Genomic DNA, 23,114 nt, shown 5'->3' on the forward strand with positions numbered 1-23,114 from the left:
AAATAATTTTATTTAAATAATGTGAAATCTCTGCTTAAAATCAGAGAACAATACATTGTAGCCTTAGAGGGTTGGACTGTTAAGTGGATGTTTTTACTTTCTAATCAGATCTTTGATGAGCACTCTGTCAATTCATCAGTAAAGTGCATTATTTTGTTTCCTGTCCTTGGAAAAGAGATTCTTGGGTGTCTCTTCCAAGTTCTTTGTCCAGAATATATCTAGTATAAGAAACACCAGATCCAGAGAATTCACAAGGTAAGAGCATGCTTTTTGTTGCAGAAGAGACACTGATGTTGGGGAGAGTGACCCTGAAGAAATAATTTATTCCTCCCTCTGCTTTTTCTTTCTTCTCTCTTAAAATAATGGTCTTCTCTCTTAAGATAATTGTTTTGGTAACAAAACCCCCCAATTGTTTAGCTGTTCTAAAACCATTTTAATTAAGTTAAAGGCTGAGTGATCTGATTTGAAGACATATTTGCCACTTCGATTAAGAGCCTAGCAGCCTGCAAACCCCATAGAGGAGATGGGAATATCCAGTTCAGCAGCAAATAGGAAGAACAAAATTGAATTTTAATTGCTTTTAAAGAGAGAATCTCCAAACACAAGAGAGGAGGAGCCAAATGCATTGGCAGCAAAGGGAAAAGAGAGAATTTTGGAGAGTAGGGTAGGAAGACTATGCAGAAAAGTAGATTTTCAGGTATTTGGACAACATGGAAATCAGGTAGTCATGGAGAGTGTAATTAGAATAGACCATGTGAGTTAGGGAGAAAAACTGAACATCAGCTTGTAAAAGGATAATCAGTAAATGAACACTGAGGGGGAAAAAAAAGACCAACCAGTATAGAGACTTGTAGAATAGTGGTGAAATTATTGGAAAGAGCAGATCAAGATTTTAATGAACTTTTAAACAGATGCCACACTAATGTTGAGAGCCAGTACATAGGATGTTTTTTGGCTAGTAATGTAAAAAGAAATGTTTGCTGTAAATATTGCAAAGAAAAAAAATATTACCATATAATGAAAGTAGTAAAAGGGAAATACTTCAATTATTCTTTAAAAAGTTAATTTACTTTCTGGGATCTTTGAAATACTTCAGAAGGATTTAAGTCTTAGGCTTTTGGAATGTATAATATTAACCCTTTTCTCTGTGATACCTTTTTTTAAATATAATTTGTTAAAGCCCAAAGTGAGACTGTATATGTATGCTTTTAGCTCTTTTCTCTGAGTTAATCTTTTCTTCCCTCATTAAGCTAGAAACAAAATTTTTTTGCATTGTTTGTGTGGTTGTAACAACATTTAATCAGTTACACACACTCAAGTACATTTAAGTACTGTATGGAGTGCTGCAAAGCAAAGGATGTAAATTCTCAGCTGGTGTAAACTGGGTATTTCTTTTAACATTTCCCCATGGACATGCACGAGCTAAAGATTAGTCAATGGTCTGTTACTTGGTAGAAATAAGTAGGAAAATGAAAAGTAGCAAGCTGTAATTTTTCACTGAACCGTATCCAAAGCATTGCCTTTATTGCTTTTATTGTGACAATTTCAGATTTACAATGCACAGCTGGATGCATAACAGCACTAGCTTCACAGCATTGTACTCATAGCTGCTTATCTCCAGAATATGTGTGTGTGGTGTGTTCAGCTCAGATGGAGGGAATGCATCACTATTTCCATCTGATGTGCTCTAGTAGCCAGTCTGGTTTTTGGTCTGAATTCCAAGATTCATTAGAAGTGACCAAGTGAAAGAAGATTCACTAAGCAGATTTCTTTGGGCATTTTATCTGTCTCTCCTTTGCACGTGCTTATTGTTGTTAAATTAACCAAAAAAAACCCCTAAAAAAACCCCAACAAAAAACCCCAAACCAAACAAATAATAATAATAATAATAATAAAAAAATAATAATAATAAAAAAAAAAAAACAAAAAACAAAAAACAAAAAAACCACACAAAACAACAAAAAATCCAAAACAAAACAAACCACCAAAAAAACCAAAACCCGAAAAAACAACCAACCAAAAAAACCCCAAAAGCAAACCAAGGGAATGCTGTTGCTGCCTTTTTCTATAAAGAGTGTGTATGCATTTTCAACCTTGCTTTTGTCCATATATTAAACCCACATAAAATGATATTTGCTGTGTGTATACACGTGATGGCTGATGATGGGCAATTCAGACTATTTGTTGATCACAGGTTGGTGCCCACTAGCCATGGCCTTTTGCACAGACACAGAAGTGCAGGTGTACAGAAATGCCACGTCAAACTGCCTTCTCCACGTGCACATGGATGTACCCCCTTGGACAAGAGGAATGTAATAAGATTACTGACTGAGGCTTCTACAAAGAAAATTAGAGATAGTCAAATACAGAAAACTTAGTTGAATTGTCATAAATAACTGAAATGTAACAAAAAATCTCTAAAGATGTGCAGGAACAAGCCAGTCAAAGTGATTGGAAAGAAATATTGTAGAAATTTGGGTAGGCTGATGAGTGGGGAGCAGGACGCAGCTTTTCACTTGTGCATGTCTTTTGTGGATAGTGCCAAGCCATGTGTTAACCTATGCCAGGGTTTCTAAAGAGATAGAATTTCAACTGCTGAATGGGATTCTTCACTGAAAGCTGAGGTAAAGGCTGCTTGTCCTCAGGTTTTACACCAGCAACTCAAAGCTGCATGTAAGATTAAAGTCTTGTGGTTTATGGGACTTTGCTCTATAATTCATTTTCCATCTGAAACACTAATTAAAGGAAATTATCTCTGAATTTGCAGCCACATGGTCTCACATTAAACTGGATAGTTTGAAACAGAAAATATATTTGTACATTTGAAATTCCTCTGTAATAGTTTTGTGGAGGTTTCTTTGCATTTTATATACAATATACACATGTATGTGAATTGTCTTTCAAATCAGAATGTATTGCTCAAATACTTTCTGTGTTTATAAAGTGAAATAAAAATTTCCCAAGGTAGCTTTCTCAGGCATTTTTGTTTGAAGAACTTAATTGTGATATTGTATTGTCTAGAATGAATGTGCAGAGCTTGACTGCAGTTGCCAAATTCAAAGTGCTAAACCATTGTTATATGAGAAAATAACTCTTTGATTATTCTCCAGAAATGCTGTGTGATTTCTTTGCAAGTTTTATTTAATTTAGTTCTTTTCATTAAGCTCCATGGCTGCTTCATGAAGCTGTTGGTGTGAATCCTGCTGTGTCTCCTCCTCCCTCTCCACAAATTGTTGAGCTGATGCAGTCCTTTAAAACAAGGGATACATATTAGGCATATTGTCAAATACCTTGTTGAGCCCATATCCTATACTGAATATTTTTTCTTAGTTTTACTTTTCCTATTTTAGGGTAATAGTGCTTCTAGTTGAAGTTTGAAGTGGCACAGTAGAAACTTGAATGTCTGCTTTTGAATAATAGTAGACTTAATTATTCTGGGTTTTGTTTTTAAGTGTCACTGCTGCTTGCAGTAGAAATAATACTTTCTGCATTTACATGAAATTGATTTTGAATTACCTGAATGGTTTTAGTACAAATAATTTGAAATTCTTGATGGACTCTGAGGTTGACCTTAGGTAAGCAGAGGAACACAGAATGCATCATTAAAATGCTGAGTCTTAGATTTCATTAATTTTATGACTGTAAAATTGTCACCTACGTTTCCAAATGAAATGCTCTAATAAGGAAGACAGGTTTATGTGGTAAGGCTTTGTAGTTCTTCAGTTCAGACCATGCTTGAAACTTTTTCACTCTTCCTTTAGGCAAATCCCTTAGAAGCAGAATGTTTCAATTTTACACATTTTGTGTCAATTTTCCAGACAGAAAGTAGCCCCTAGACATTAGACATTTAGCTACGGAAAGGCAGTTTCCTTAGTTTTATTTGATTACTAGAAGTTAGATTCCTGCTGATAGTTCAGGACTGTTAGTGGTTACCTGACTATTTGACAGAAAACATTTCCTCTCCTTTGTTTAACCTTTGACTCATGAATGTAAAAGTTTTATCAGAGCTGTAGTAGAAGCACCGGTGAGGTGGAAGTCTACTTATGGCAACAAGGGTCATGCGTGACTTTGGATAAAAGTCTGAGCTCCTGCCTTGTGGCTCATTTGGATTAAGAGAAAATGCTAAGTATGTTTTTAATTAACCATGAAGGATCTTGGTCTCTTGCTTTTCTGACAGACAGGGGCTGTACTTTTAAATAAAGACCCCTGTATTCTCCATCAGGGAATATATATCTATTAATATTGTCTATGTTTTTCTGTTTCTCATGATTGTGGAAGAAATATTTAGAGAAACTGGTATGTTTTTGGATGTTGTCCTATGCTTGTCTTACATGTTTGTTTTTCAGACAGTTACTGATTGTAACTTGAGGAATGCAAGGACAGTGGCTACAATTAAAGAAAAATAAATAAGAAACCAGTAGTGGTTGCATAGTTTAAGAACTGAAATTAATTTAGGCTTCCAAATACATTAAAATTGAACATTAAAGCCTTGATTTTCCTCTACTTTCTCTACTCTGAAAGGGCTTTATTGATAATTTTTAGACATTTTCATAAGACAGCTAATAAATTATGAAATGTACTGACTGCTTATAAATAATTTTAGGAATACAGATATGGTGGTGAGGTTACTCTGATAATGGACTTTAATTTTGATTTTATCTGTTGTTAAGATACCTATTAGTGTATACCTTAACACATTAAGATATACATTAGTGTGTAAGGTACATATTAATGTACATATGAGTGTGCCAGTTTTGAGTTAGGAGTAACATGTTATAAGTCTCCTTTGTCAAATTCAGCCACTTAAAAACTGTCTTTCAGATAATGCATTTCTGTACTGACTTGAAAAAAAAATAGTTACCCACCTAATAGATGCTGATGGACATTTGTGTGCTGGATGAATTTTCTATACATAGATTAGTTCTAGTGTGCTAGCAAAGATTAAATAATTTTACAAGATTTGTTAACAGGACAAGCTAAGAAGAGCCTTTGATCCATAATGCTTCTGGATTTAAGCTATCATACAAACAAATGCTGAAGAAGCCAACGAGGCCAAGTGCTGGGTTCTGTCCTTGTGTCACAGCAGCCCCATGCAGCATTCCAGGCTGGGGCAGAGTGGCTGGAAAGCTGCCTGATGGAAAAGGACTTGGCAGCAGCTGAACAGGAGCCAGCAGTGCACAGGTGGCCAAGAAGGCCAAGGGCATCCTGGCTTGGATCAGGAATAGTGTGGGCAGCAGGAGCAGGGCAGGGATTGTTCCCCTGTACTGGGCACTGGTGAGGCAGCACTTGGAACTCTGTGTTTGATTTTGGGCTACTCACTTCAGGAAGGACATTGAGGGTCTGGACAGTGGCCAGAGAAGCAATGGAGCTGGGCCAGGGTCTGGAGCACGAGTCTGGTGAGGAGCAGCTGAGGGAGCTGGGGCTGTTTATCCTGGAGAAAAGGAGGCTCAGGGGAGACCTTACAGCTCTTAACAACACCTGAAAAGAGCATGTAGCTAGTGGGTGTCAGGTTCTCTCCTGGATAGCAATTCATGGGACAAAGGGAAATGGCCTCAGGGTTTACCACTGGAGGTTTGGAGTGGATGTTAGGAGAAGTTTCTTCATGGAAAGGGTTGTTGAGCACTGGAACAGGCTTCCCAGAGAGATGGTGGATTCACCATCCCTGGAGGGATTTAAAAGACCAGGTAGATGTGGTCTTTAGGATATGGTTTGCTGGTAGGTTTGGCAATGCTGAGTTGATGACTTTGGTCTATTCCAGCCTACAGGATTCTGTGATTCCATATACAGTTCTTTGTCCGATATGATATACTGGATAAAGATGTAAAGCCTGTATCAATCAAGTGTTTACCTGTGAATAACTCTGTTTACTAGAGTAGTCCAAATCAGTAAATAGGATTATTAAAAAACATGCTTCCAAAATTAGTCTATGATAAAAGAGGACAAAAGTGTTTCTTGACAGCCTTGAGGATTTAACAAATTGCAAAGAGCTTGTACTTGGTCTTTGAGATGAGAATCTAAAAACCACCTGATGGTGTCTTTATTATGAACAAACACAACTGTGTTTACTTTTGAATGCAGGGATGATTGTATATGCACACATTCAAATGAACTCTTTATTGTTTATGAAAAAAACAGGTATAATGATTCTTTATTATGCTGAATTAATTACAATTAGCAAATACAGAAAAGAAAAATACAAAGGAAACTTTTTTGCTTTCTAATAGTTCTTTGTAATATTTTGTTGAAGAACATTTTAATTAGAAATATTGACAAAAGCTTTTGCAATTAGGCTGTGCTATTGAAGAACTGAAGATTATGTAGAAAAGATGCAGTGGACAGGTTCTGGCAGCCTTTGGTTTCATGCTGTATAATGTAATGGAGTACTTGTTTTGATTTCCTTAATTTTTCAGGTTTAAGAGACACATTGAAATTATATTAACCTTGTGTTCGTGGTTAGGCTTAAAGCCATTCTTTTACCATTCTTTCAGCTCATAAAGGACACTGACTTTCATGGTTGAGTAGGATGTTTTTCTTAATGGTTTTGTTAGACAAACACATAGGAGTGTATCATCAACATGATGTTGCTAAGGGAAGAAATTTCTATGCAAGTACTCTGGTCAGCATGTCTTGCTGTATGAAATAAAAATCTTCCTTGGCTTTCTGTTAGGGTTCATTAATTTCAAATAATTAATTTGACCTTTCTAAATGCTTAAAAATTGCATTTAATTTTTCTTTTCTCAGTAATAGGGGAACTGAGATCACGCATATAGAAAATAAGTATGGTTGATGTTTTATTGAAATAGAATCTATTTTTTATAGAATACTATTCATAAATGTTCATTATAAAAAAGAGATGATCAGATGAGATTTTGGAATATTCTACAGCAAAATGTGCTGGGGTCATGTATACTGTTAACACAGAGGTGATGGAAAGAGACTGGAAATCTTTAGGTAGTCTTACCCATTTGTGTGTGCAGTGTTATAAAAATACTTTGTGATTTATACCTACTTTGAACCCTGACCTTGACAAAATGCTAGGACAGTGTTCCAATCCCTGCTGTAATTCCAGGTTGTGAGGTTGTTCCACAGCTCTGACATTTGCAGGAACTCTGAACACTGCAGCGAATAATTATTTCTGTTTGCCTCTCTGTGCTGTGTTTCAGTGATGTGTAAAACCAGGTTAGCATGATTTGAGAAGATAATAGAACAGGAGTCCTAGGTGAAAGAATGCTCAAAGATCAGATGTTTTAGGTGCTGATATGGTGGGTGTTTTATGAGGGCATGGAATGTTCACACCTGTAAGCAGTGAGTGGCCTTACAAAGGTGCACTAAAGTAAATTTTGTAATTATATTAAGAATATATTGGAAAACAAATGTAATAATGTCACACCTTAACCACTGTCAGCAATAGCAAGCATTAAAAATGTCTGTGAGCATTAGGAGATTGATGTTGTTTTGATTAATAGCCAGCAAAATGTATGGTAAAGTGTGATAAAGACATTAATGTGGTGGATTTAAAAGAAATAATTGCCTTTCTCTCTTTGGCTTGGCAAGAGTAAATTCATGGTGGATTTTATTTTTTGGGGGTTTTTCTGGGTTGTTTTTTGATTTTTTTTTTCTGTTTGGGTTTTTTTTGGTTGTTTTTATTTTTTTTTTTTGGTGGGGGTTTGCTTTTTTGTGGGGAGGAGGTTGCTTTATTTTTTTAAGACCCAGTAGTTAAGCATTTATAAAGACAGCAAAGACTGCTAGAAAATGTATATACTATAACCATGTTTGGATTTCTGCTGTGCTTATTTTTTACCCTAAGAATCAGGATCTGTTTTTAAAGCCCTGCCAGCTGCGTACTGAGAACAGAGGTGTTACAAAGGAAACATAACCCTTCACTGGACTCACTGCACAAAGCAGTGCTTGGCTTCTCTACCAGCCAGGGTTTCCCCCTGGCAGCTTTCCTTTCCCTATCAGGGAAAACATTTTGGTTCTGCACACTGGGCTTTGCAGTTGCAGTTAGCATATTTCCTGGAATATATAAATTTGAAATTTAAGGTCTGTCCACAGCATGCACTAAAGCCTTTAAGAAATGCACGCCTGTGGATTTACACGGCACTGAGGAATGAAGTCTGCAGTAGTGTTATATATGGGTATGAAATGTTCTGTAAACCTTTCAGGCACTATTTCCTTTCCAGCTCCCCCTTGTTATATCAAACAACTAATATTGATTCTAATATTACCTATTCAGTAATGTTTGTGATAAAATTCTAACAGACATGAGAAGGTGTGTAACTTGTAAATAAGGCGTAATTTCTATTGTTATTATTTAGTTTATCAGACTTAGTATCTTAAATACTGATGGTGGAAAGTTCTGTAGTGTGTGGTCACTAATGAAATCACTGTTAAAGGTGACTTCTTTAGAAGATGGCAAATTGGAACTGATACCACTGTCTTTGAGTTTCTTTATTTACATTCTTCAGTTATGTCTTACTTGTCTTGGATTCTGTTTAACTCAGTGAGAGTATTGAGCTCACGAGCTGCAGACTTGTGTTTAAAGTCTTTTAAGTATAGATGTATTAATGTGCTTCTCTTTGCAATATTGGTGAATGTTTTTATTTTTTTGTAAGTCAATTTTATCTATAGAAATGACTCTATAGGGAAACCAATATTCTTACATATAATGTGACATCTCTACTATTGCAAAACATTGCACCACTTGTCAAATAGGAGTTACCTGGTCTGCCCAAAGTTCTTTTTCATTCTCCAAGGAGGCAGCAGGTCTGTCAGTCCACTGGGTATAGGAAGACGTAGAATTTAAAAATTGCAAGTAACTACTGAAATCTGTAACATTTAATGATGATAGGAATGAGATTAGAAAATGTCTAAAATGTTTTTTTGGTGCCTTGAAAATACTAAGAAGTCTGAGTATTATGAGTTAATCTGCCCTTAGTAGAACTTCATGCAGGTGTCCAGCATAAAGAAACCATCACTGTCTATCAGTGATTTACCACTGAATTCCTGGGGAAAAGTTGAATATGCTTTTTATTTATATGTAGACGTGTTATAAAAATGTGCAAGTCAGATCAATCATTGTAGTATTTTATAAGCACTAGAAAAATATATGGGTATTTTATTAAGACACTTTTTTCCTCCTGTTTTAGTTACCTACCATGGTTTGAGGTATACTACAAGCTCCTAAATACCCTGGCAGATTATTTGGCTAAAGAACAGGTAATTTTACATATTCCAGTTCTTTGTGTAAAATGCTTTCCTTGAAATATTAGTCACGATTTCAAATACTGTAAGGGGATTCTATACTGTTGAAAGTTTAAGGTTTTAGTAGGATTTAGAAGCAAGTTTTAGTCCTCTTACTGAAATTCAAAGAATCCGAACATACAGCTTCCACAGTCACTTGAATCCCACATTATTCTAAAAAAGCTTCTGAAAATATACCTTTATAAAGTGTCAGTCTCAGCATAAACAGGTCCTGTGTGAAGTGTGAGTCGTGTCACATCACTGGAGAGCTGCATGACGTATTGATTGTAAACTGTGGCTCTCTGGAACTAGCTGAATATCAGCTGCAAACACTTTTGTTCAGAGCTGTATAAAATATGATGTACTGTTTCACCCTTCATATTAACTAAAAACTACCTCTCGTAATTCTGACACCTCAAGTAGCAAGACAAAATTACTTGCAGCATTTGGTGAAGAATCATGATAGTTCAGTTTGCATATTCATGAGCCATTAGAGGTATTCCAAGATTACACAGCAAAGGAGCTACTGGCATCTGTCTTTACTGAGAACATTAAAGCTATACCTTTCTGCTTTATATTAGTGTATTAGATTTCAATTAAAAAAAAAAAAAGTCAATATTTTGCCATATGCTGTATACTGGAAAAGCTGACATCTCAAAAATACATGAAGTATAGAATAAGCAATAATTATGCATTATAGTAAGTGAACTATAGAGAATGGTGATGTTTTATGTAAAAAGATAAATAGGAAAGTTTGGTTTTAGCTGTGTGATTCAATCAAGTGGAATATATATAAAGTCTTACAAATGCTATAATTAGACCTTGGTTTTGGTCCCTGTTTCACTGTAGTAGAAAAAACTGTTACTAAGGTTGTATTTGAAAGAAGGGGATAGTCTCGATCACCAGTGGTGCCATTGCAGTCATTACTTGGAGCAATTTAGGTAGCAGGGTTTGTTGTTTTGTATGCTGGGGCAGCTGCTTTGGTGGGTCAGAGAGTTGCAGCATGCCTGGAAACGGTTTGTTCCTCTGCCTGGAGCCGTACCTGCTGCTGAGGAGGCTGTGGGAGGATGCTGCTCCCTCCTGGCCCAGGCACTGTTATCTGACCCAAAGCCTTGTTCACTGCTGTGAGGTCCAGTAGCATCCTCTTCTTACAGGGAGAGGCAGAAGCATTTTGTCAACTCAAAACAATTTGTTTAAAAGCTGTCCCTGGCTTGTCACTGATACTTTTGGTTTTACTTTGGCAACAGAAAGAATTTAATATCCGTGAACAAAACCCCTAAACTGAATGAAAACCCCAAACCAACAAAAGCTCCTATCACTTCTCTTTCCTAAGTAAATATCCCTTCTAGAGACCAAAGTGACGGATCCCAGTTAAACCAGGTAGCTGCAAGTGCATTTTAGTAAACCTTATTAACTGTTTTATGTGTTCTGAGGAGATATATCTAATAAAAATTTAAGTAACATATATTGTGGCTTACAGTTTTAGAAAAATGATGTCCAGGATATACAGACCAGCTAGACATGGTACCCACCCCAGTTTTCAGTTGCAAATGATGTGAGTCCCTTAAGGAGTGAGTGGGGAAACATGTAAGAGATTGGCTTAACTTACAGATACAATCATTTTATGAGAGAAAAAGCTGGCCTGAATGTTATACTTAATATTTAAATACTTCATTATGAATTGCAGTTGTTTTGGTTATTAAATATTTGTATACCTCTTCATCAATACGTAGTTTGATGTGTAGTAAATAGTAATTAGTTTTTATATGATAATTAATTACCTTTAAAATGTTTTCTCTATAGGAAAATGACTCAAATGATTTGTTGAAATCATTGTATAGCCATCCTGTGCCAAAGGCGAATGCTTTAGTCAGTTTAAGTGTGGTAAGTATTTTTTCTGTTTTATTCCTACTGACTATGAAGTAGTAGGTAAAGTTGAAAGAAAAAGAAACTTCAACCCTTTGAAAGAGTAAATTTGTGTTGCTTCCCATCCTTAACTGGCCTGGACAACCTTTTTTTTTCATCTGTGAAGGGTAGAGTCTGTCTCTGTCTCATGTTGTTTTCTAAAAAGTTGTAGTCATAAAGAAGCAGAAATTTGAATTCTGCTCTATGGATGAGAAAGTAAACTGCAGTGGAATCTGACAGTGCTAGAACTACTTTTTTTGCTTCCAGCTGTTTCATGTAGACAATTTTGGTTTCTCCTGCTGTGCATCAGGAGACACTAACTCAGTTTTATTGCCTCTTAAGTCTGAGTAGGTACAGTTTCAGGATTGGTCAAAAGTCTGTGAAAGCTGGCTGCTTTCCCATCTTTCTTCCCCTTTTTCCTATTTTTGCTTAATCATACAAAAATACTGTAGGAAGAAGAGTAGAAGTACACTGTTATGTGAAACTTTCAGCACATCTCAGTGAAATAACGAGTCCAGGCCTCCTTTGCTTTTGTGCTCCCATTTTTTGTGATGTGGGATGGGATGGTGGGGGCAAGATGGTGTTGCTGCAGGAAGATCTAGAAGTGGATATGCCATTGTTACAGTTCCTGCAGTTTTAACCAGAATTAGCATGTGGATGCATGTTTAAACACACTTGTAGAGCTTGTGTGAAATATAAAGCCAGCACAGAACCTCTGCTGAGCCATTGTGCAGGTTCAGAGCATCTGTACAGTTACTGCACTTGCCACAGTGTGCAAATAGCTGGGTATTGCTGGAACCATCACGTGTTGCAGGACACAGAAAGAAGTGATTTTATGAAGGCTTCACCTGCACACATACTGAAATATTGTTAGATTATTTATCTTCACTTTATTGTGTTGTTTCTTTTGACTTTTAGCTCATGTATTTTAGAAATAAGCCTTGTACTTTAATTAAAGTAAGCACAGATTCTAGAAAAGCATCTGGCCCTATTATGAAGGCAGGAAAAATGGAGTCTACCACTTCTGTTCCAGCAGTTACTGATCCTTGCTGCTTAACATAATGCTATCTTTATTTTATTTAAATTTTTTATAATTCAGATTCCTTTTTTTTCACTAGGTTTTAGAGACCTAATGTTTTCCCACCTTGTATAGTGCTAATTGACTGTATTTGAAAGTCCTTCCAGTCTTGTGTGTTGTTTTTCACCAGAACAATGAACTGGATTTGAGGCTGCAGGTGGAATTGTTTCTGTTGATAGTTTTTTTCTTTCTGTAGTCAGTGTAATGTTTCAGTTCCTAGCACCTTTGCTAAAAATGCTTCTGTATCTCAAATAATATTTTGCTATAGTTAATTATAGTATTACAACCAGTTATAATTTGGCAACTCTAACATGCTTTATCAAATGTCCTTCAAAACTCCTGTGGTTAAAGGGACATAGAGAAGTTTTAAATATATTTTCGCTTGTATTTCTCACAAAGTTCATCTTGTCTATAATTTGCCCACCTCAAAATGAATGTTCTGGGGAATGTGAACATGGCTGTCTTGGTGAATACAACTGGCTACACTGGAATGACAGATTGCTTGCTATAAAATCGATACTTGTTGGTTTTATTTCAATGTTGTCTGACTTTGGAATTGTTTTTTCTCAATTATGCCTTGTTCCCAGTTATATCAAAGAGTTTTGTAAGCTTTCTTGCCTGAACAATGGCTATCAAAATACAAACCTCTTGCCAAATGCTTGGTTCAGGGACAGTCAAGCAAATATTGTGGGTTGGGATAGGGCAGAGCAGGGAGGAATGGGTCAGCTGGAATCCCAATGCTTCTTGGATCTAAAGGCATCTCTGTTTTTGTAATGCCACAGGGAGCAGGGAAATATTTATTGCCACTTGTAGTTCAGGTCTTTTGTGCTGATGTTTCTTTCTTGGTCCTCAGATATTGTAGAAAAGCTAGACTGGAACCATCAGTAGTAATAGACTTAAATTACAGTCTGAAAAATAATTGTAGAACTGCCATCCTGAGGTTGCTTTTCCTTGTGCCAGCTCAGTCTGGTTCAGATTTCATTCACTCAGATATGCTGCAGGGTAAAGGCTCATGAATGCTGCAGCAGGGTTTGGGTGGCAGACCACAGTGGTTCTTAGGATTGTGTGTACATAACATGCATAAATTGCATCCAATATCTGCATGTGTGGTGTTTCCTAACAATCTTTGGTCAGGAAACACCAAAATGCCTTTGTCCAGTTAGGGACCAAGTTCTGCTCTCACCTGTTGGTCCCAGTAACAAATACTCTGCAGCTGAAATTTAGGAGGGGGTCATTTGTTCTGTGAAACCTGAGGTTAAAAATAATTTAGGTCGCTTATTTTTTTTTTTTTAATTTTTTTTAAATGTCGTTAACATGAATATTAGAAGGCTAGCTAAGTCTGAATTCAAATGGGGGAGGAATAGAAGGAATGAAACTTACTTTCAGGCAGTATTTTAAACATGGAGTATTATAAGCAGTAGAGCCAGCTTTGGCCTTTCTTGTTGGAAAACTCAAAAGCCAACTGTTCAATCTTTCTCTCATCTTGCATAAGAACCAAGAGATGATTTTTACAAGTGAGCAAGTTTTGAAAAAACAGCCTTGTCTTGTATCGGTGAGTTTAAAAGGCACTGACTATCTAAAACCTATCATAATTAAAGAAATAATCACCTGCTCTAGGACATCTCTGTTGATTTGAGGCTCATTTATACCTGTCCTTTGGGGAATTCTGCTGCTGTCTTTGGCCTAAAAGACCCATCTAATATTAACGTACCTTTTTCTGTTTAAATCCGGCTTCAGAGCTCTGCGTGTGTGCATCATAACCCTTTTGTAAAAACTGCTGCAAAAATCAAACCCTTGAACTGATGAGCAAAACTTGCATTCTTCAGTGTCCTTTTTAGAGAAAGCTTTTTACAGGACAACAACTGTTAATTCAGTATCTCTTCCAAGGTCATTCATCTTCCTAAGGGAGTTCATAGATGTGCAAGGACTCCATGCCACAGTATTTTTGCTACTTTATGACTCTTAATGACTGCAGTAATGGCTTTTGCTTCTTATAGTTCTGGGTTCCTTTTCTGTTTAATGAGTGAAATATTATTACTTTGTTAATTAGAAAAATTACTTCTCTAAGTTAATAACTTCATTACTCGGAATTTTTTTGATAAATATTCTGTGATCTTATTACATATAGGGAATAATTTTCTGTTCTCAATATACTTCTGAAGAATGGAGGCATTCTATCTGAGTCTAATCTCAGTATTTTCCTCTTCTTGAGAGGAAAAAAAATTCTATTTTCTGTCTTGATGTGAAACAATACCTGTGATATTTATTGTGCAAGTGGCATGATGTTTATGGGATGCCTTTTTTAAACCAATTTTCTTCCTTAAATTTTAACTATTGCCAAATGACCTAATTTGTGGGGAAAATTTTCTATTAAATGTATCAAGCTGGTTTAATAAGTCTCCTACACAGACTTAATAGTATTAATTTTGTCCTTGAGTGCAAGACACATTTAAGTCTTACAGACTTTGTTTTGGTTTATCTTTTTCGAGTTTGACTTGAGAACAAGCTATGTCTTTGTGTTGCTAATTATAATTGTAAAAATATACTGAAAACACCATAAAAATTCTATTAAAAAAGCTAAAAAATCAATAATTATCTTATTTACTTAATGTGCTCTCATTTTTTTCTCCTTCAAAATTTAGAGTAACATCCAAAAAATGCCTTAAAATTACTGAGCTAAGTCCATGTCTGATAACTAATAAGAGCATTGGATTAATGAGAGTTAATTTACATTACATCTGGTTTTAGTTTAATCAATTTTATATTTATATCCCAGATGGCCTCAAACTAAGATGCATAAAATTGTTAATGTATTTCAAAATGATTGCAGAAGCTCAGGCTTCAGATCTTGCGTTTCTGTTACCACATTTTTGATTCAAAGATGTTTGGAAAGAGAATTTGTATCAAGTAATAATATTTCTGTTCTAAATATTTTTCTCATGTGATGGTTTTTGTTTTCCATTCTAAATTTACATTTTGTCCTGTAGCATTTTTTTTTTGTTGCAATTTTTAAATCAGTGCTTAATTTAATCAATGCTACTCTCAAGCTCATGGCAACATTTAAAGCTGGCTTAATTTCAGTGTTATTTCAAAACTGCAGCCCAGCATTTGTGCTGTGCAGAATCAGAGCTTGTCATTTCATGTCGTGATCTGCTTAATTCTTTGTCTAGCAGCAGTAAGAGTATTATTAGAAAAATGGCTATTTGCTTAAACACAGATGGGGTTGGAAATCCTAAATGCTGGGTTCTTATGAAAAGAATTCTTTTTCCTGTGTGCATAAATTATCAATTGTTTTTTCCCATCGATTAGCACTCGTATTTCATTACTCCTGATATAACTGGATTGCCAACCATCCCTGAAAGTGTAAGTATTCCATTTCTTATTTTATCTCATTTTGGGCTAGGCTGAACTTTTGCTTTTATCAAGAGGAGGTTTTTTTTTTTTCCCCTAAGACTGTTTTTAGAAATGATTGATGTATGTTATTGCAACCTTTAGCTGGTCGTTACTGTTGATTCATTAACCCATTTTAAAGCATTAACAGGGCATTTCTGACCACTGCTATATCCACCCTTTGCTCCTAGCTGGCCTCTTTGCATTTAGAAGGATTGCTTATATAAAATGTATTCTATTTCTGCACCCTGTGTTTTATTTGAATACTTGCCCTTTAAACATTGTGTTCCTCAGCTGCAAATTCAGCCATCAAGATACTTAGTCATTTTTTGTGCAGGAAGGCATTGTTTCAGGCTTTTTGACAACATGCTGTATGCTTGGATGCTGACCAAGCACCAGGAACAGGGGGTTTGGGGCTTTTTTTGGTTATCTTTTTTTAAATTTTCTTTTTGAAGGCTTGCATTCTGTAGATGCTAAATCCTGGATGGCGCTGTGGGTAAATTGCAAATGGGAAATCTCAGATCACATTCTCTGTGACGTTTTTAGGGAGAAGGCGTCTCAGGAAAGAGCTTTGAAAGGTCTTTTTTTCCCCTTCCTGCCTCTAAATCTAGAATTGTCTATGGCTGTATAGGTGTGTTTTTACACTTTTGAACAGGAGCCCCCCTTAGGAGTGAAGCTGTGGGGGCTCCCCAAACCATGCAGTGCCCCAGAGCTGGTTCCAGGTGGATGATGGCGTTGGGGCATGCAGAGTGGATGGGCCAGGGAAGGACACAGAGCTGGGAACATGGATGGAGAGGAGCAGGAGGGTGCTGGTAGCAGGGAGGAGGCCTGGGAAGGACTCTGAGGAGGTGCTATGGACCATGTTGCAACTCAGGAAACCAGGGGAAGTTGCTGGATGGAGGGATAAACAAGAGGATGCTTGTTGCTAGGGTAGGACAGGGCTTAGTTTTTAAATGCGTATTTTCATCTGTTTCACTAATGTTTTGAATGCCTGTCTTTTTAATCTCTTAACTTATTATTTGATGTTCTACTGAAATACAGTTTTGGAGGCTAGAAGGTGTGTTATGAGCTTAAATTGAAGAAAATGTGGGAAAGCATCTAGCGGGGCCTGGGGCTGATAAAAGATCTTGCAATGATGCCAGTGTAGATTTTGTTTTTCTGGTTTGAGAAAGGTAAAATAATTTTAAGATTCCTTTTTATAATTATTGTTTACTCCAGTAATAAAAGTCTAATTCTTTCAATATGAGTCAAAATAGTAAGGTACTAATGAGGAGTTAGAGTATGCAAGGAGTGAAGAGATGAGGTAATTACAGGAAATTAGCAATAAAATGAATTTTTTAGATTTTCTTGTAAGGTTCACATATTTCAGGGGCAGTAACTTTTCAACTCTAACAAAGAAATAACTGTGACTGTCTCCCCGAGATAAATTGGTCTGTACAAGATTGTGAATGGGCCTTTACACAGCTTTTTCAGCACAGAATCAGCACACTGTTACCAACTGTTAGAGGGTGTCCAAGGTAAATTGGACTGAGATTCCCATGGTGCATCAGCCTCTGACAACCCCTTAAAAGTAACATTTGAAAGATCCGACATTTTTTCCTAAAACGGAGTGTTTGTAGCCCTAAATCTCTGGGTTTTGTCTCTTCCAAAATTCTATGCAGTGTGGACCAAGAATAACTCTAATACTCCATGTCTTGAAATTAATGATGGGTTTATGAATTTGCAGGAAACTGGATTGACCACTTGATGTTTGTTTGTCTTTTCAAATATTTTTTCATTGTTGTTTAATGTGTCAATATACCCAAAAAGGAAGTCACTCTACTCTGAAGCTTTTCCTACTCCTCTTGCCCTGGCGGTTTCTTCAGGGCTGGGTGATCTTGCTGCTGTATGTTGGCCACGGCCAGAATATAATGTTAGTGTCAAATTCCAGTGTTGATGTCTGTCCTTCTGCTGGGGCCTATCCTTGATAGACCTCCTACATGAACATTCAGCAGCAGTGTTGTCCCTGAGAAGAGCTGAGTAGCAGTTCTGGTTGCAGATCTGATGACGAATGTGTGAAATTCAATATTTTGCATATTGGCTGTATTAGTATATTTTCATACATTTTCTCCAGTGTTTACAGAAATTTGCTGTTTTCCCAGGCAATTTTGCTGGTAGCTTTTTTAGCTCATTCAGAACCTTTGTGTTTCTCGTGCTGTGCCCTGCAAAAATAACATTTACATTCAACTGGAACACAGAGATCCCCCCCACCCTTTTTCTGTTTTCCCCCCACTTTTCTGATTTCTGAAACTACTAATGAGAGGTGACTTTGCCTCTGATTAAACCCCACAGTGGGATTATTACCAGGGGTGAAAAGGGTGGCTGCAGGAAGAACTCAGTACCTTCCACAGTTCTGCAGGGTGTTTGATGTCCTGGCACACACAGCTCAAGCAAAAGCTTGGTGTTGTTCAACAAGCTGTTTTGCTGTACTTGAAATGGAATAAAATGTGTTGCCTTTGGGAGAGCCTGGCAAAGTAGCAGTTTTATTACTGTAGCTGTGACAGAGCAGTTATCACTGTGGTGAAAGGTTTGTTCCTGGGCTGGGAGTAATGGTCACTTTAAAAGCATATGGTGATATTGGTATAATACCCAATATCTTTTTTTTTTTTTTTTTTTTTTTTTTTTTAAATTTTTAATTTGAAAATACAAAAGGGCAAATCTGAGTCACAAATGTAATGAAATGAGCAAAATGTTAATAACTTACACCACAGTTAACTTTTCATTTGCTTTAAAACCCAGTTAATTATTTTTAAAGTGCACAAATTCTGGTGCAAAGGGATTTCTTTAATAGTTTGGGGTTGGATTTTTTTTCCCACCTACTAATTAGACAAAAATGTTCACGAGTAATATATATCAAATGTTCTACTTAGCTACCACCGTTGCTATATTGTTAACTTTTTTTTTTTTTAATTTAAACAGAGAAACCTCACTGAATATTTTGTTGCTGTGGATGTGAACAACATGCTGCAACTTTATGCCAGTATGTTGCATGAGAGAAGAATCATTATTACCTCCAGCAAACTAAGCACTGTAAGTACTTCACACATCTCCTTTTAAGTAGGATATATCGAACATTTCACAAAATGACCTGTAGACCTTTGTGGTTTTAGATATGTTCCATGTGTACTTATAAGACAATATCTACATACTCTTCTAATATATGGTTTTAGTCTGGCTCTTGAAGTACAAAAGTCTGATTTATGTAAGACCTACTCAGGTACATTAAGTCAGGTTAATTATTTTTCTTATCAGGAGATGAGAGTTCTTTAACTCTCCCGAGTTCATTTCTGTGCCTTCTAACCTAAAAAGAATTCTTAAGGGCTATTATAAGATCTTTATTATTCACTTGTGGCTTATTCCATTGGAGCTACTTGAAAGAAATCAAGGATCCCTAATAATAGCTGCTCTCCTAACCTGGTAATAGGTAGATTCATCTTTGTTAGAGTGGTTTGGGAGTGCACACTGTAATATCTCTGATTTGGAGCAGCTCTTCAGACTGTCAATAATGTACAACTCCAAATAGCAGTTTTTTAATTAAAGGTTTTGAGCTACTGCCGACATTAAAATGTTTCTTTTCCTTCCTTATATCTACTTAGGCAGCTTAATAAAAGAATGTTGCATTTCATTTGGAAGGTATACCTAAATATTCAGATGCCATTTTTTATTTTACTCTTCACAGAACCTTACAGATTTTTAAAATCCCTTATATTTTGAAAATACTCCCAAGGCAATTTTGCATCAGTACAAAATTGTCACTTTATAACCAAGTTTTAATCACAGAGTATAATCCTTATGCAGAATTTTTAGCCTATTAAGCACCTAAATTTACCTAAATTTTTCTGAAGAATGCTGCATAAAACATTTTGTTTAATATGCTGTCTGTGGTGGAAAATCAATTCTGTGTTTCTGAGCACTGCTAATTGCACTACCAAGTAAATGAACACATGGGTAAGGTTGGATATAGTACTGAAAATTACTATTTTCAAAGACTTGCAGGTACTGTAAGGAGTGAAAATTGTTTGATTATAAATAGTGCAAAAATGTCCTTTCAATTTTTTTGAGTCAAAAGTGAATTGAAGATAGAGAAGTTCCAGAATTGCCATAGAAAGCTGACAGATTTTACAATTCTAGGTGCAGTAGCAATTATTTAATTGCCTTATTGTTTTTCTGAGCAGCATGGTGTTGGGTCCCTGGGTCTGTGACCAGCCCTGCAGTTAGGGCAGTGCACAGAGGCAGCACTTTCCCAGTGCTCTGCAGGGTGTGCAGCTAAGTCAGTCCTGGGAAGTGAGGTGAAGCAAACACAGGGTTTCCAGAGGCCACATGAACAACTAAAAACCAGCAAAATAAATACTATAAATTAATTTATAAAGTCTTCACATTACTAGTCTATGATAGATTTTTTTAGCCACCGAAGATGTTACTGTTTCTTAGGAAATTTCCATATTTTATTATGGAAATTCTCCATGCTCCCTTCCGCTTCCTGAAATGAATAGGAAAGGAATTGTGCATTACAACATAGTAATAAGACCTGAATGGGCAAATAGATTTTGAAGGGAAAGCCCTTTCAAAGAACCTGTCTTAGCAGAAACTCCCATGTGGTAGTAAAACTGTGGAATCTGATTTTTTTTTCACTTTGCCAGTCTGAAACACAGCTTGCTATATTTGAAGGGGAAAAAAAAAAAAAAAAAAAAAAAAAGGAAAAAACCCACACCATAAAAAAACCACAGCTCCAATGATGCCCCAGTCAGCCCTGTTTTACTGCTCCAGAAGAGAGGAGATAGAAATTGTGATGGCAGCTCTGAGCCTGTGGAAGATTCATTCTGCAGGTGAGCACGTGTCCGTCTGCTTGACACGATTTAGAATCACCCAACATTTGGATCTGCTGAGGACTAGTTTTTGTTAGGCTGAACATCTCAGCTGGTCTCTGGTGCTGTGATGTGACAAGAGAAGAGGAAGTACCAGAATTAGACTCCGCTGATCTAGATCACCTTTTTAAATGATCACATTTCTCTTTGGAAGTCATTACACAACAACAGATAGAATATTCTGGTTGTAGGAAACTTCCACTTTGTTTACACTTTGGCTGTTCCTAATCTTTTCATGAATCAATAGCCATCTTGCTGGTGTCTTCACTTGAAAATAATTTATGTCACTTTCCAGATGTTTGTAGTGGTGTTTGAATGTCCTGGAGAGCGTCCCCAAGCTGTGAATGTAAATGGTAGCTTGCAGATCAAATCCAAACCAAGAGAGCACATCAGCCTCGCTTTTTTTCAGTCTACTAGCATTACTTAAATCATATTGCCACATCATGTTGGATCCACTCTTGACACAGGATTGGTTAATATTCACTTGTGCTAGTGGGCTCTGATGAAACAGAGGAGTATACCTGGCTTATTAAGAGCTTCAGTTCACAAAAGTGCTGCTTGCTCATCTCATTCATGAACAGAGCAGGGGTGATGCATGGCTTATTCTTTACAGAGCAATATAGTTTAAAAAGTTAATGAAACACTTTCCAGTATTGCCTGTAAGAATTTAATTGAACTGCCAAGAATGATTAAATGTGTTTTTGGCAAGAGATATTTCTTTAATGTGGGGATTGCTTGATGTAACACAGTAAGCAAATGGGAATGTATTTGGACATCAGCCTTTGCAAGCTTTGTGCTGTTTTACTGTTGCATACAAAACACAGCAGGCTGGTACTTTCGGTTGCAAGGTTCCTGTTTTAATATTCCTAAATTACAGCTTGATACTAGAAAAGGTTATTTGTTAAAAAATAGTGCAATCAAGCATAACTTTCTGTTAAGGGAGTTGTGTCTTATCTTTGGGGTTAACTGAATATCAAGTGTTTATGTCAGTTCATGAAGACTGGCTTGTGATGTCACCTTCAAGGTATCAGCTCTGTTTTGGTTCACTATCTCAGGGCACTGACTGATAACAAAAGGCATAATTCAAGGCCTTGTTCACTTTCTCCTTGCCCTTCTTGTGGGGGCCAGGAATGGAAAACTGCACTTATGTTCAGGAATTCTTTGTCTACCATTTCTGCCCTATTAATTTCATACTGTCATTATATTTAAGTGTAAAAGAATATAGTCCTAGTATGGAAAAAAGGGGGCAAAAAGCCATGCTGTATTTAAAAGGATTTACTGTTGAGAAGAAAACAAAAGAAAAGAAGGTTGTCTGGTTTTTACTGTTGAGGAAAAGACAAGAGAAAAGAAGGTTGTCTATTTTAAGTTGCTGAGTAGAGTTTTTTAATTAAAAACACCCAAACCAAACCAGGAAAAAACCCCGTCTTGAGGGTTTTTCAGTTTGTATTTTATTTCAGCCAAGCAGGCTTTGTTTTATCTTCAGATTTTTGCAGTTGTTGTGTTTTCTTTGGATCTTCCTTTAAATTGATTTTCTGTGGGTTTATCCCCTTTAAAAATTCCTTCAGTGTAGATATTTGTTTGCTATTCCTTCCAGTTACTACCAAGATACAAGTGGAAACTTCCCACTACTCCATTTTGATGTAGCTTCTGGTCATTATTTGCCCTAACTGTTGATTCTTTTAGTAGCTTGACTTTCTAACCATTTTAATAATGTGATTATCACCAACCTCACAGCTTGCTTCAGGCTTAGCGTTAGTGTGAGATGGATTCAGCTAGCCTGAGGATTATGCTATGTAAGATCTGTTTGTAGCAAAAATTGCCATTTCTGGCTTTTGAACAGTAAACTATGAAAGAGAAACAAATTATGTGGCTTTGGATTAAGCGAAAGGAAGAATGAAACAAAGGGATTGATCTATTCACGGAGGTGGCTGTTAGTTACTGCACTTTAGCAGCAAAAGGAAGACCTTTCGTAAATGTCAGGCTGTATGTTCTTGCACAGTACTGTTTCCTCACACGCCACTGCATCTGCATGTATTCTTATTAGTTGCATGGAGCTGTACGAGTTTCAGTACAAATAATTCTTTAGTTCAGCCTTTCTGTAAATTATTGAACTGCTGGGGTTGGCTTTTCCAGGAAGGCTGAGCTGCAGCATTGACTTTATGCATGCTGGAGGCAGGCCCTAGATGTTTTGGCCCCAAGTGCACCTGCTGTGGTAGTCTACCAGAACATCATACCACACTCTCATGTATTCAAAGCAAAGGAATAAATCATGATTTTACAACAGTGCATCAGTTGACTTATTGCTGTTTTGTGACCGGAGGTAGGAAGGATTGCTGTTTAAAGCCGTGTCATCGGTTCTCAAGTCACTCAAGCATGTAAGCTTGTCATATGCCTCTGTAATTGTACCTCTGCAGTCTCTCCCTAACTAGTCAGCTGGGGCTGTGTGCTCCATCTCCAGCACCCGGCTGGCCAGTGTCTGACAGGAGCTCTCTCATCAGCCTGTCAGGAATATGCTAACGAGGTTGGATCTTCTGCGGCCGGCGCTGGCAGGTGGAGGCAACGCTACACTTTAAAGCAAATGTCTAAACGTTACC

The 23,114-nt window shown here is 36.7% G+C and overlaps 2 protein-coding genes and 1 long non-coding RNA gene across 3 annotated transcripts in view; all 3 read left to right on the plus strand.

Moving 5' to 3' along the window:
• Positions 1 to 23,114, plus strand: part of DENND1B (DENN domain containing 1B) — a 226,389-nt gene that overhangs the window by 144,040 nt on the left and 59,235 nt on the right.
• LOC136365166 (DENN domain-containing protein 1B-like) overlaps positions 1 to 23,114 on the plus strand; it is a 42,589-nt gene that overhangs the window by 10,585 nt on the left and 8,890 nt on the right. The window contains exons 4-8 of the mRNA XM_066325518.1: positions 9,150 to 9,219; positions 11,047 to 11,127; positions 13,719 to 13,778; positions 15,536 to 15,589; positions 18,575 to 18,685. Coding sequence (XP_066181615.1) covers positions 9,150 to 9,219; positions 11,047 to 11,127; positions 13,719 to 13,778; positions 15,536 to 15,589; positions 18,575 to 18,685 — 376 coding nt within the window. The remainder of the gene's footprint in view (positions 1 to 9,149; positions 9,220 to 11,046; positions 11,128 to 13,718; positions 13,779 to 15,535; positions 15,590 to 18,574; positions 18,686 to 23,114) is intronic.
• Positions 21,555 to 21,938, plus strand: LOC136365198 (uncharacterized). The gene is made up of 2 exons (XR_010744290.1): positions 21,555 to 21,827; positions 21,872 to 21,938. It is a non-coding gene; the product is annotated as an uncharacterized lncRNA (long non-coding RNA).

Source organism: Sylvia atricapilla, chromosome 9 (genome assembly GCF_009819655.1).
Source record: "Sylvia atricapilla isolate bSylAtr1 chromosome 9, bSylAtr1.pri, whole genome shotgun sequence".
In the NCBI taxonomy this organism is placed as follows: Eukaryota; Metazoa; Chordata; class Aves; order Passeriformes; family Sylviidae; genus Sylvia; species Sylvia atricapilla.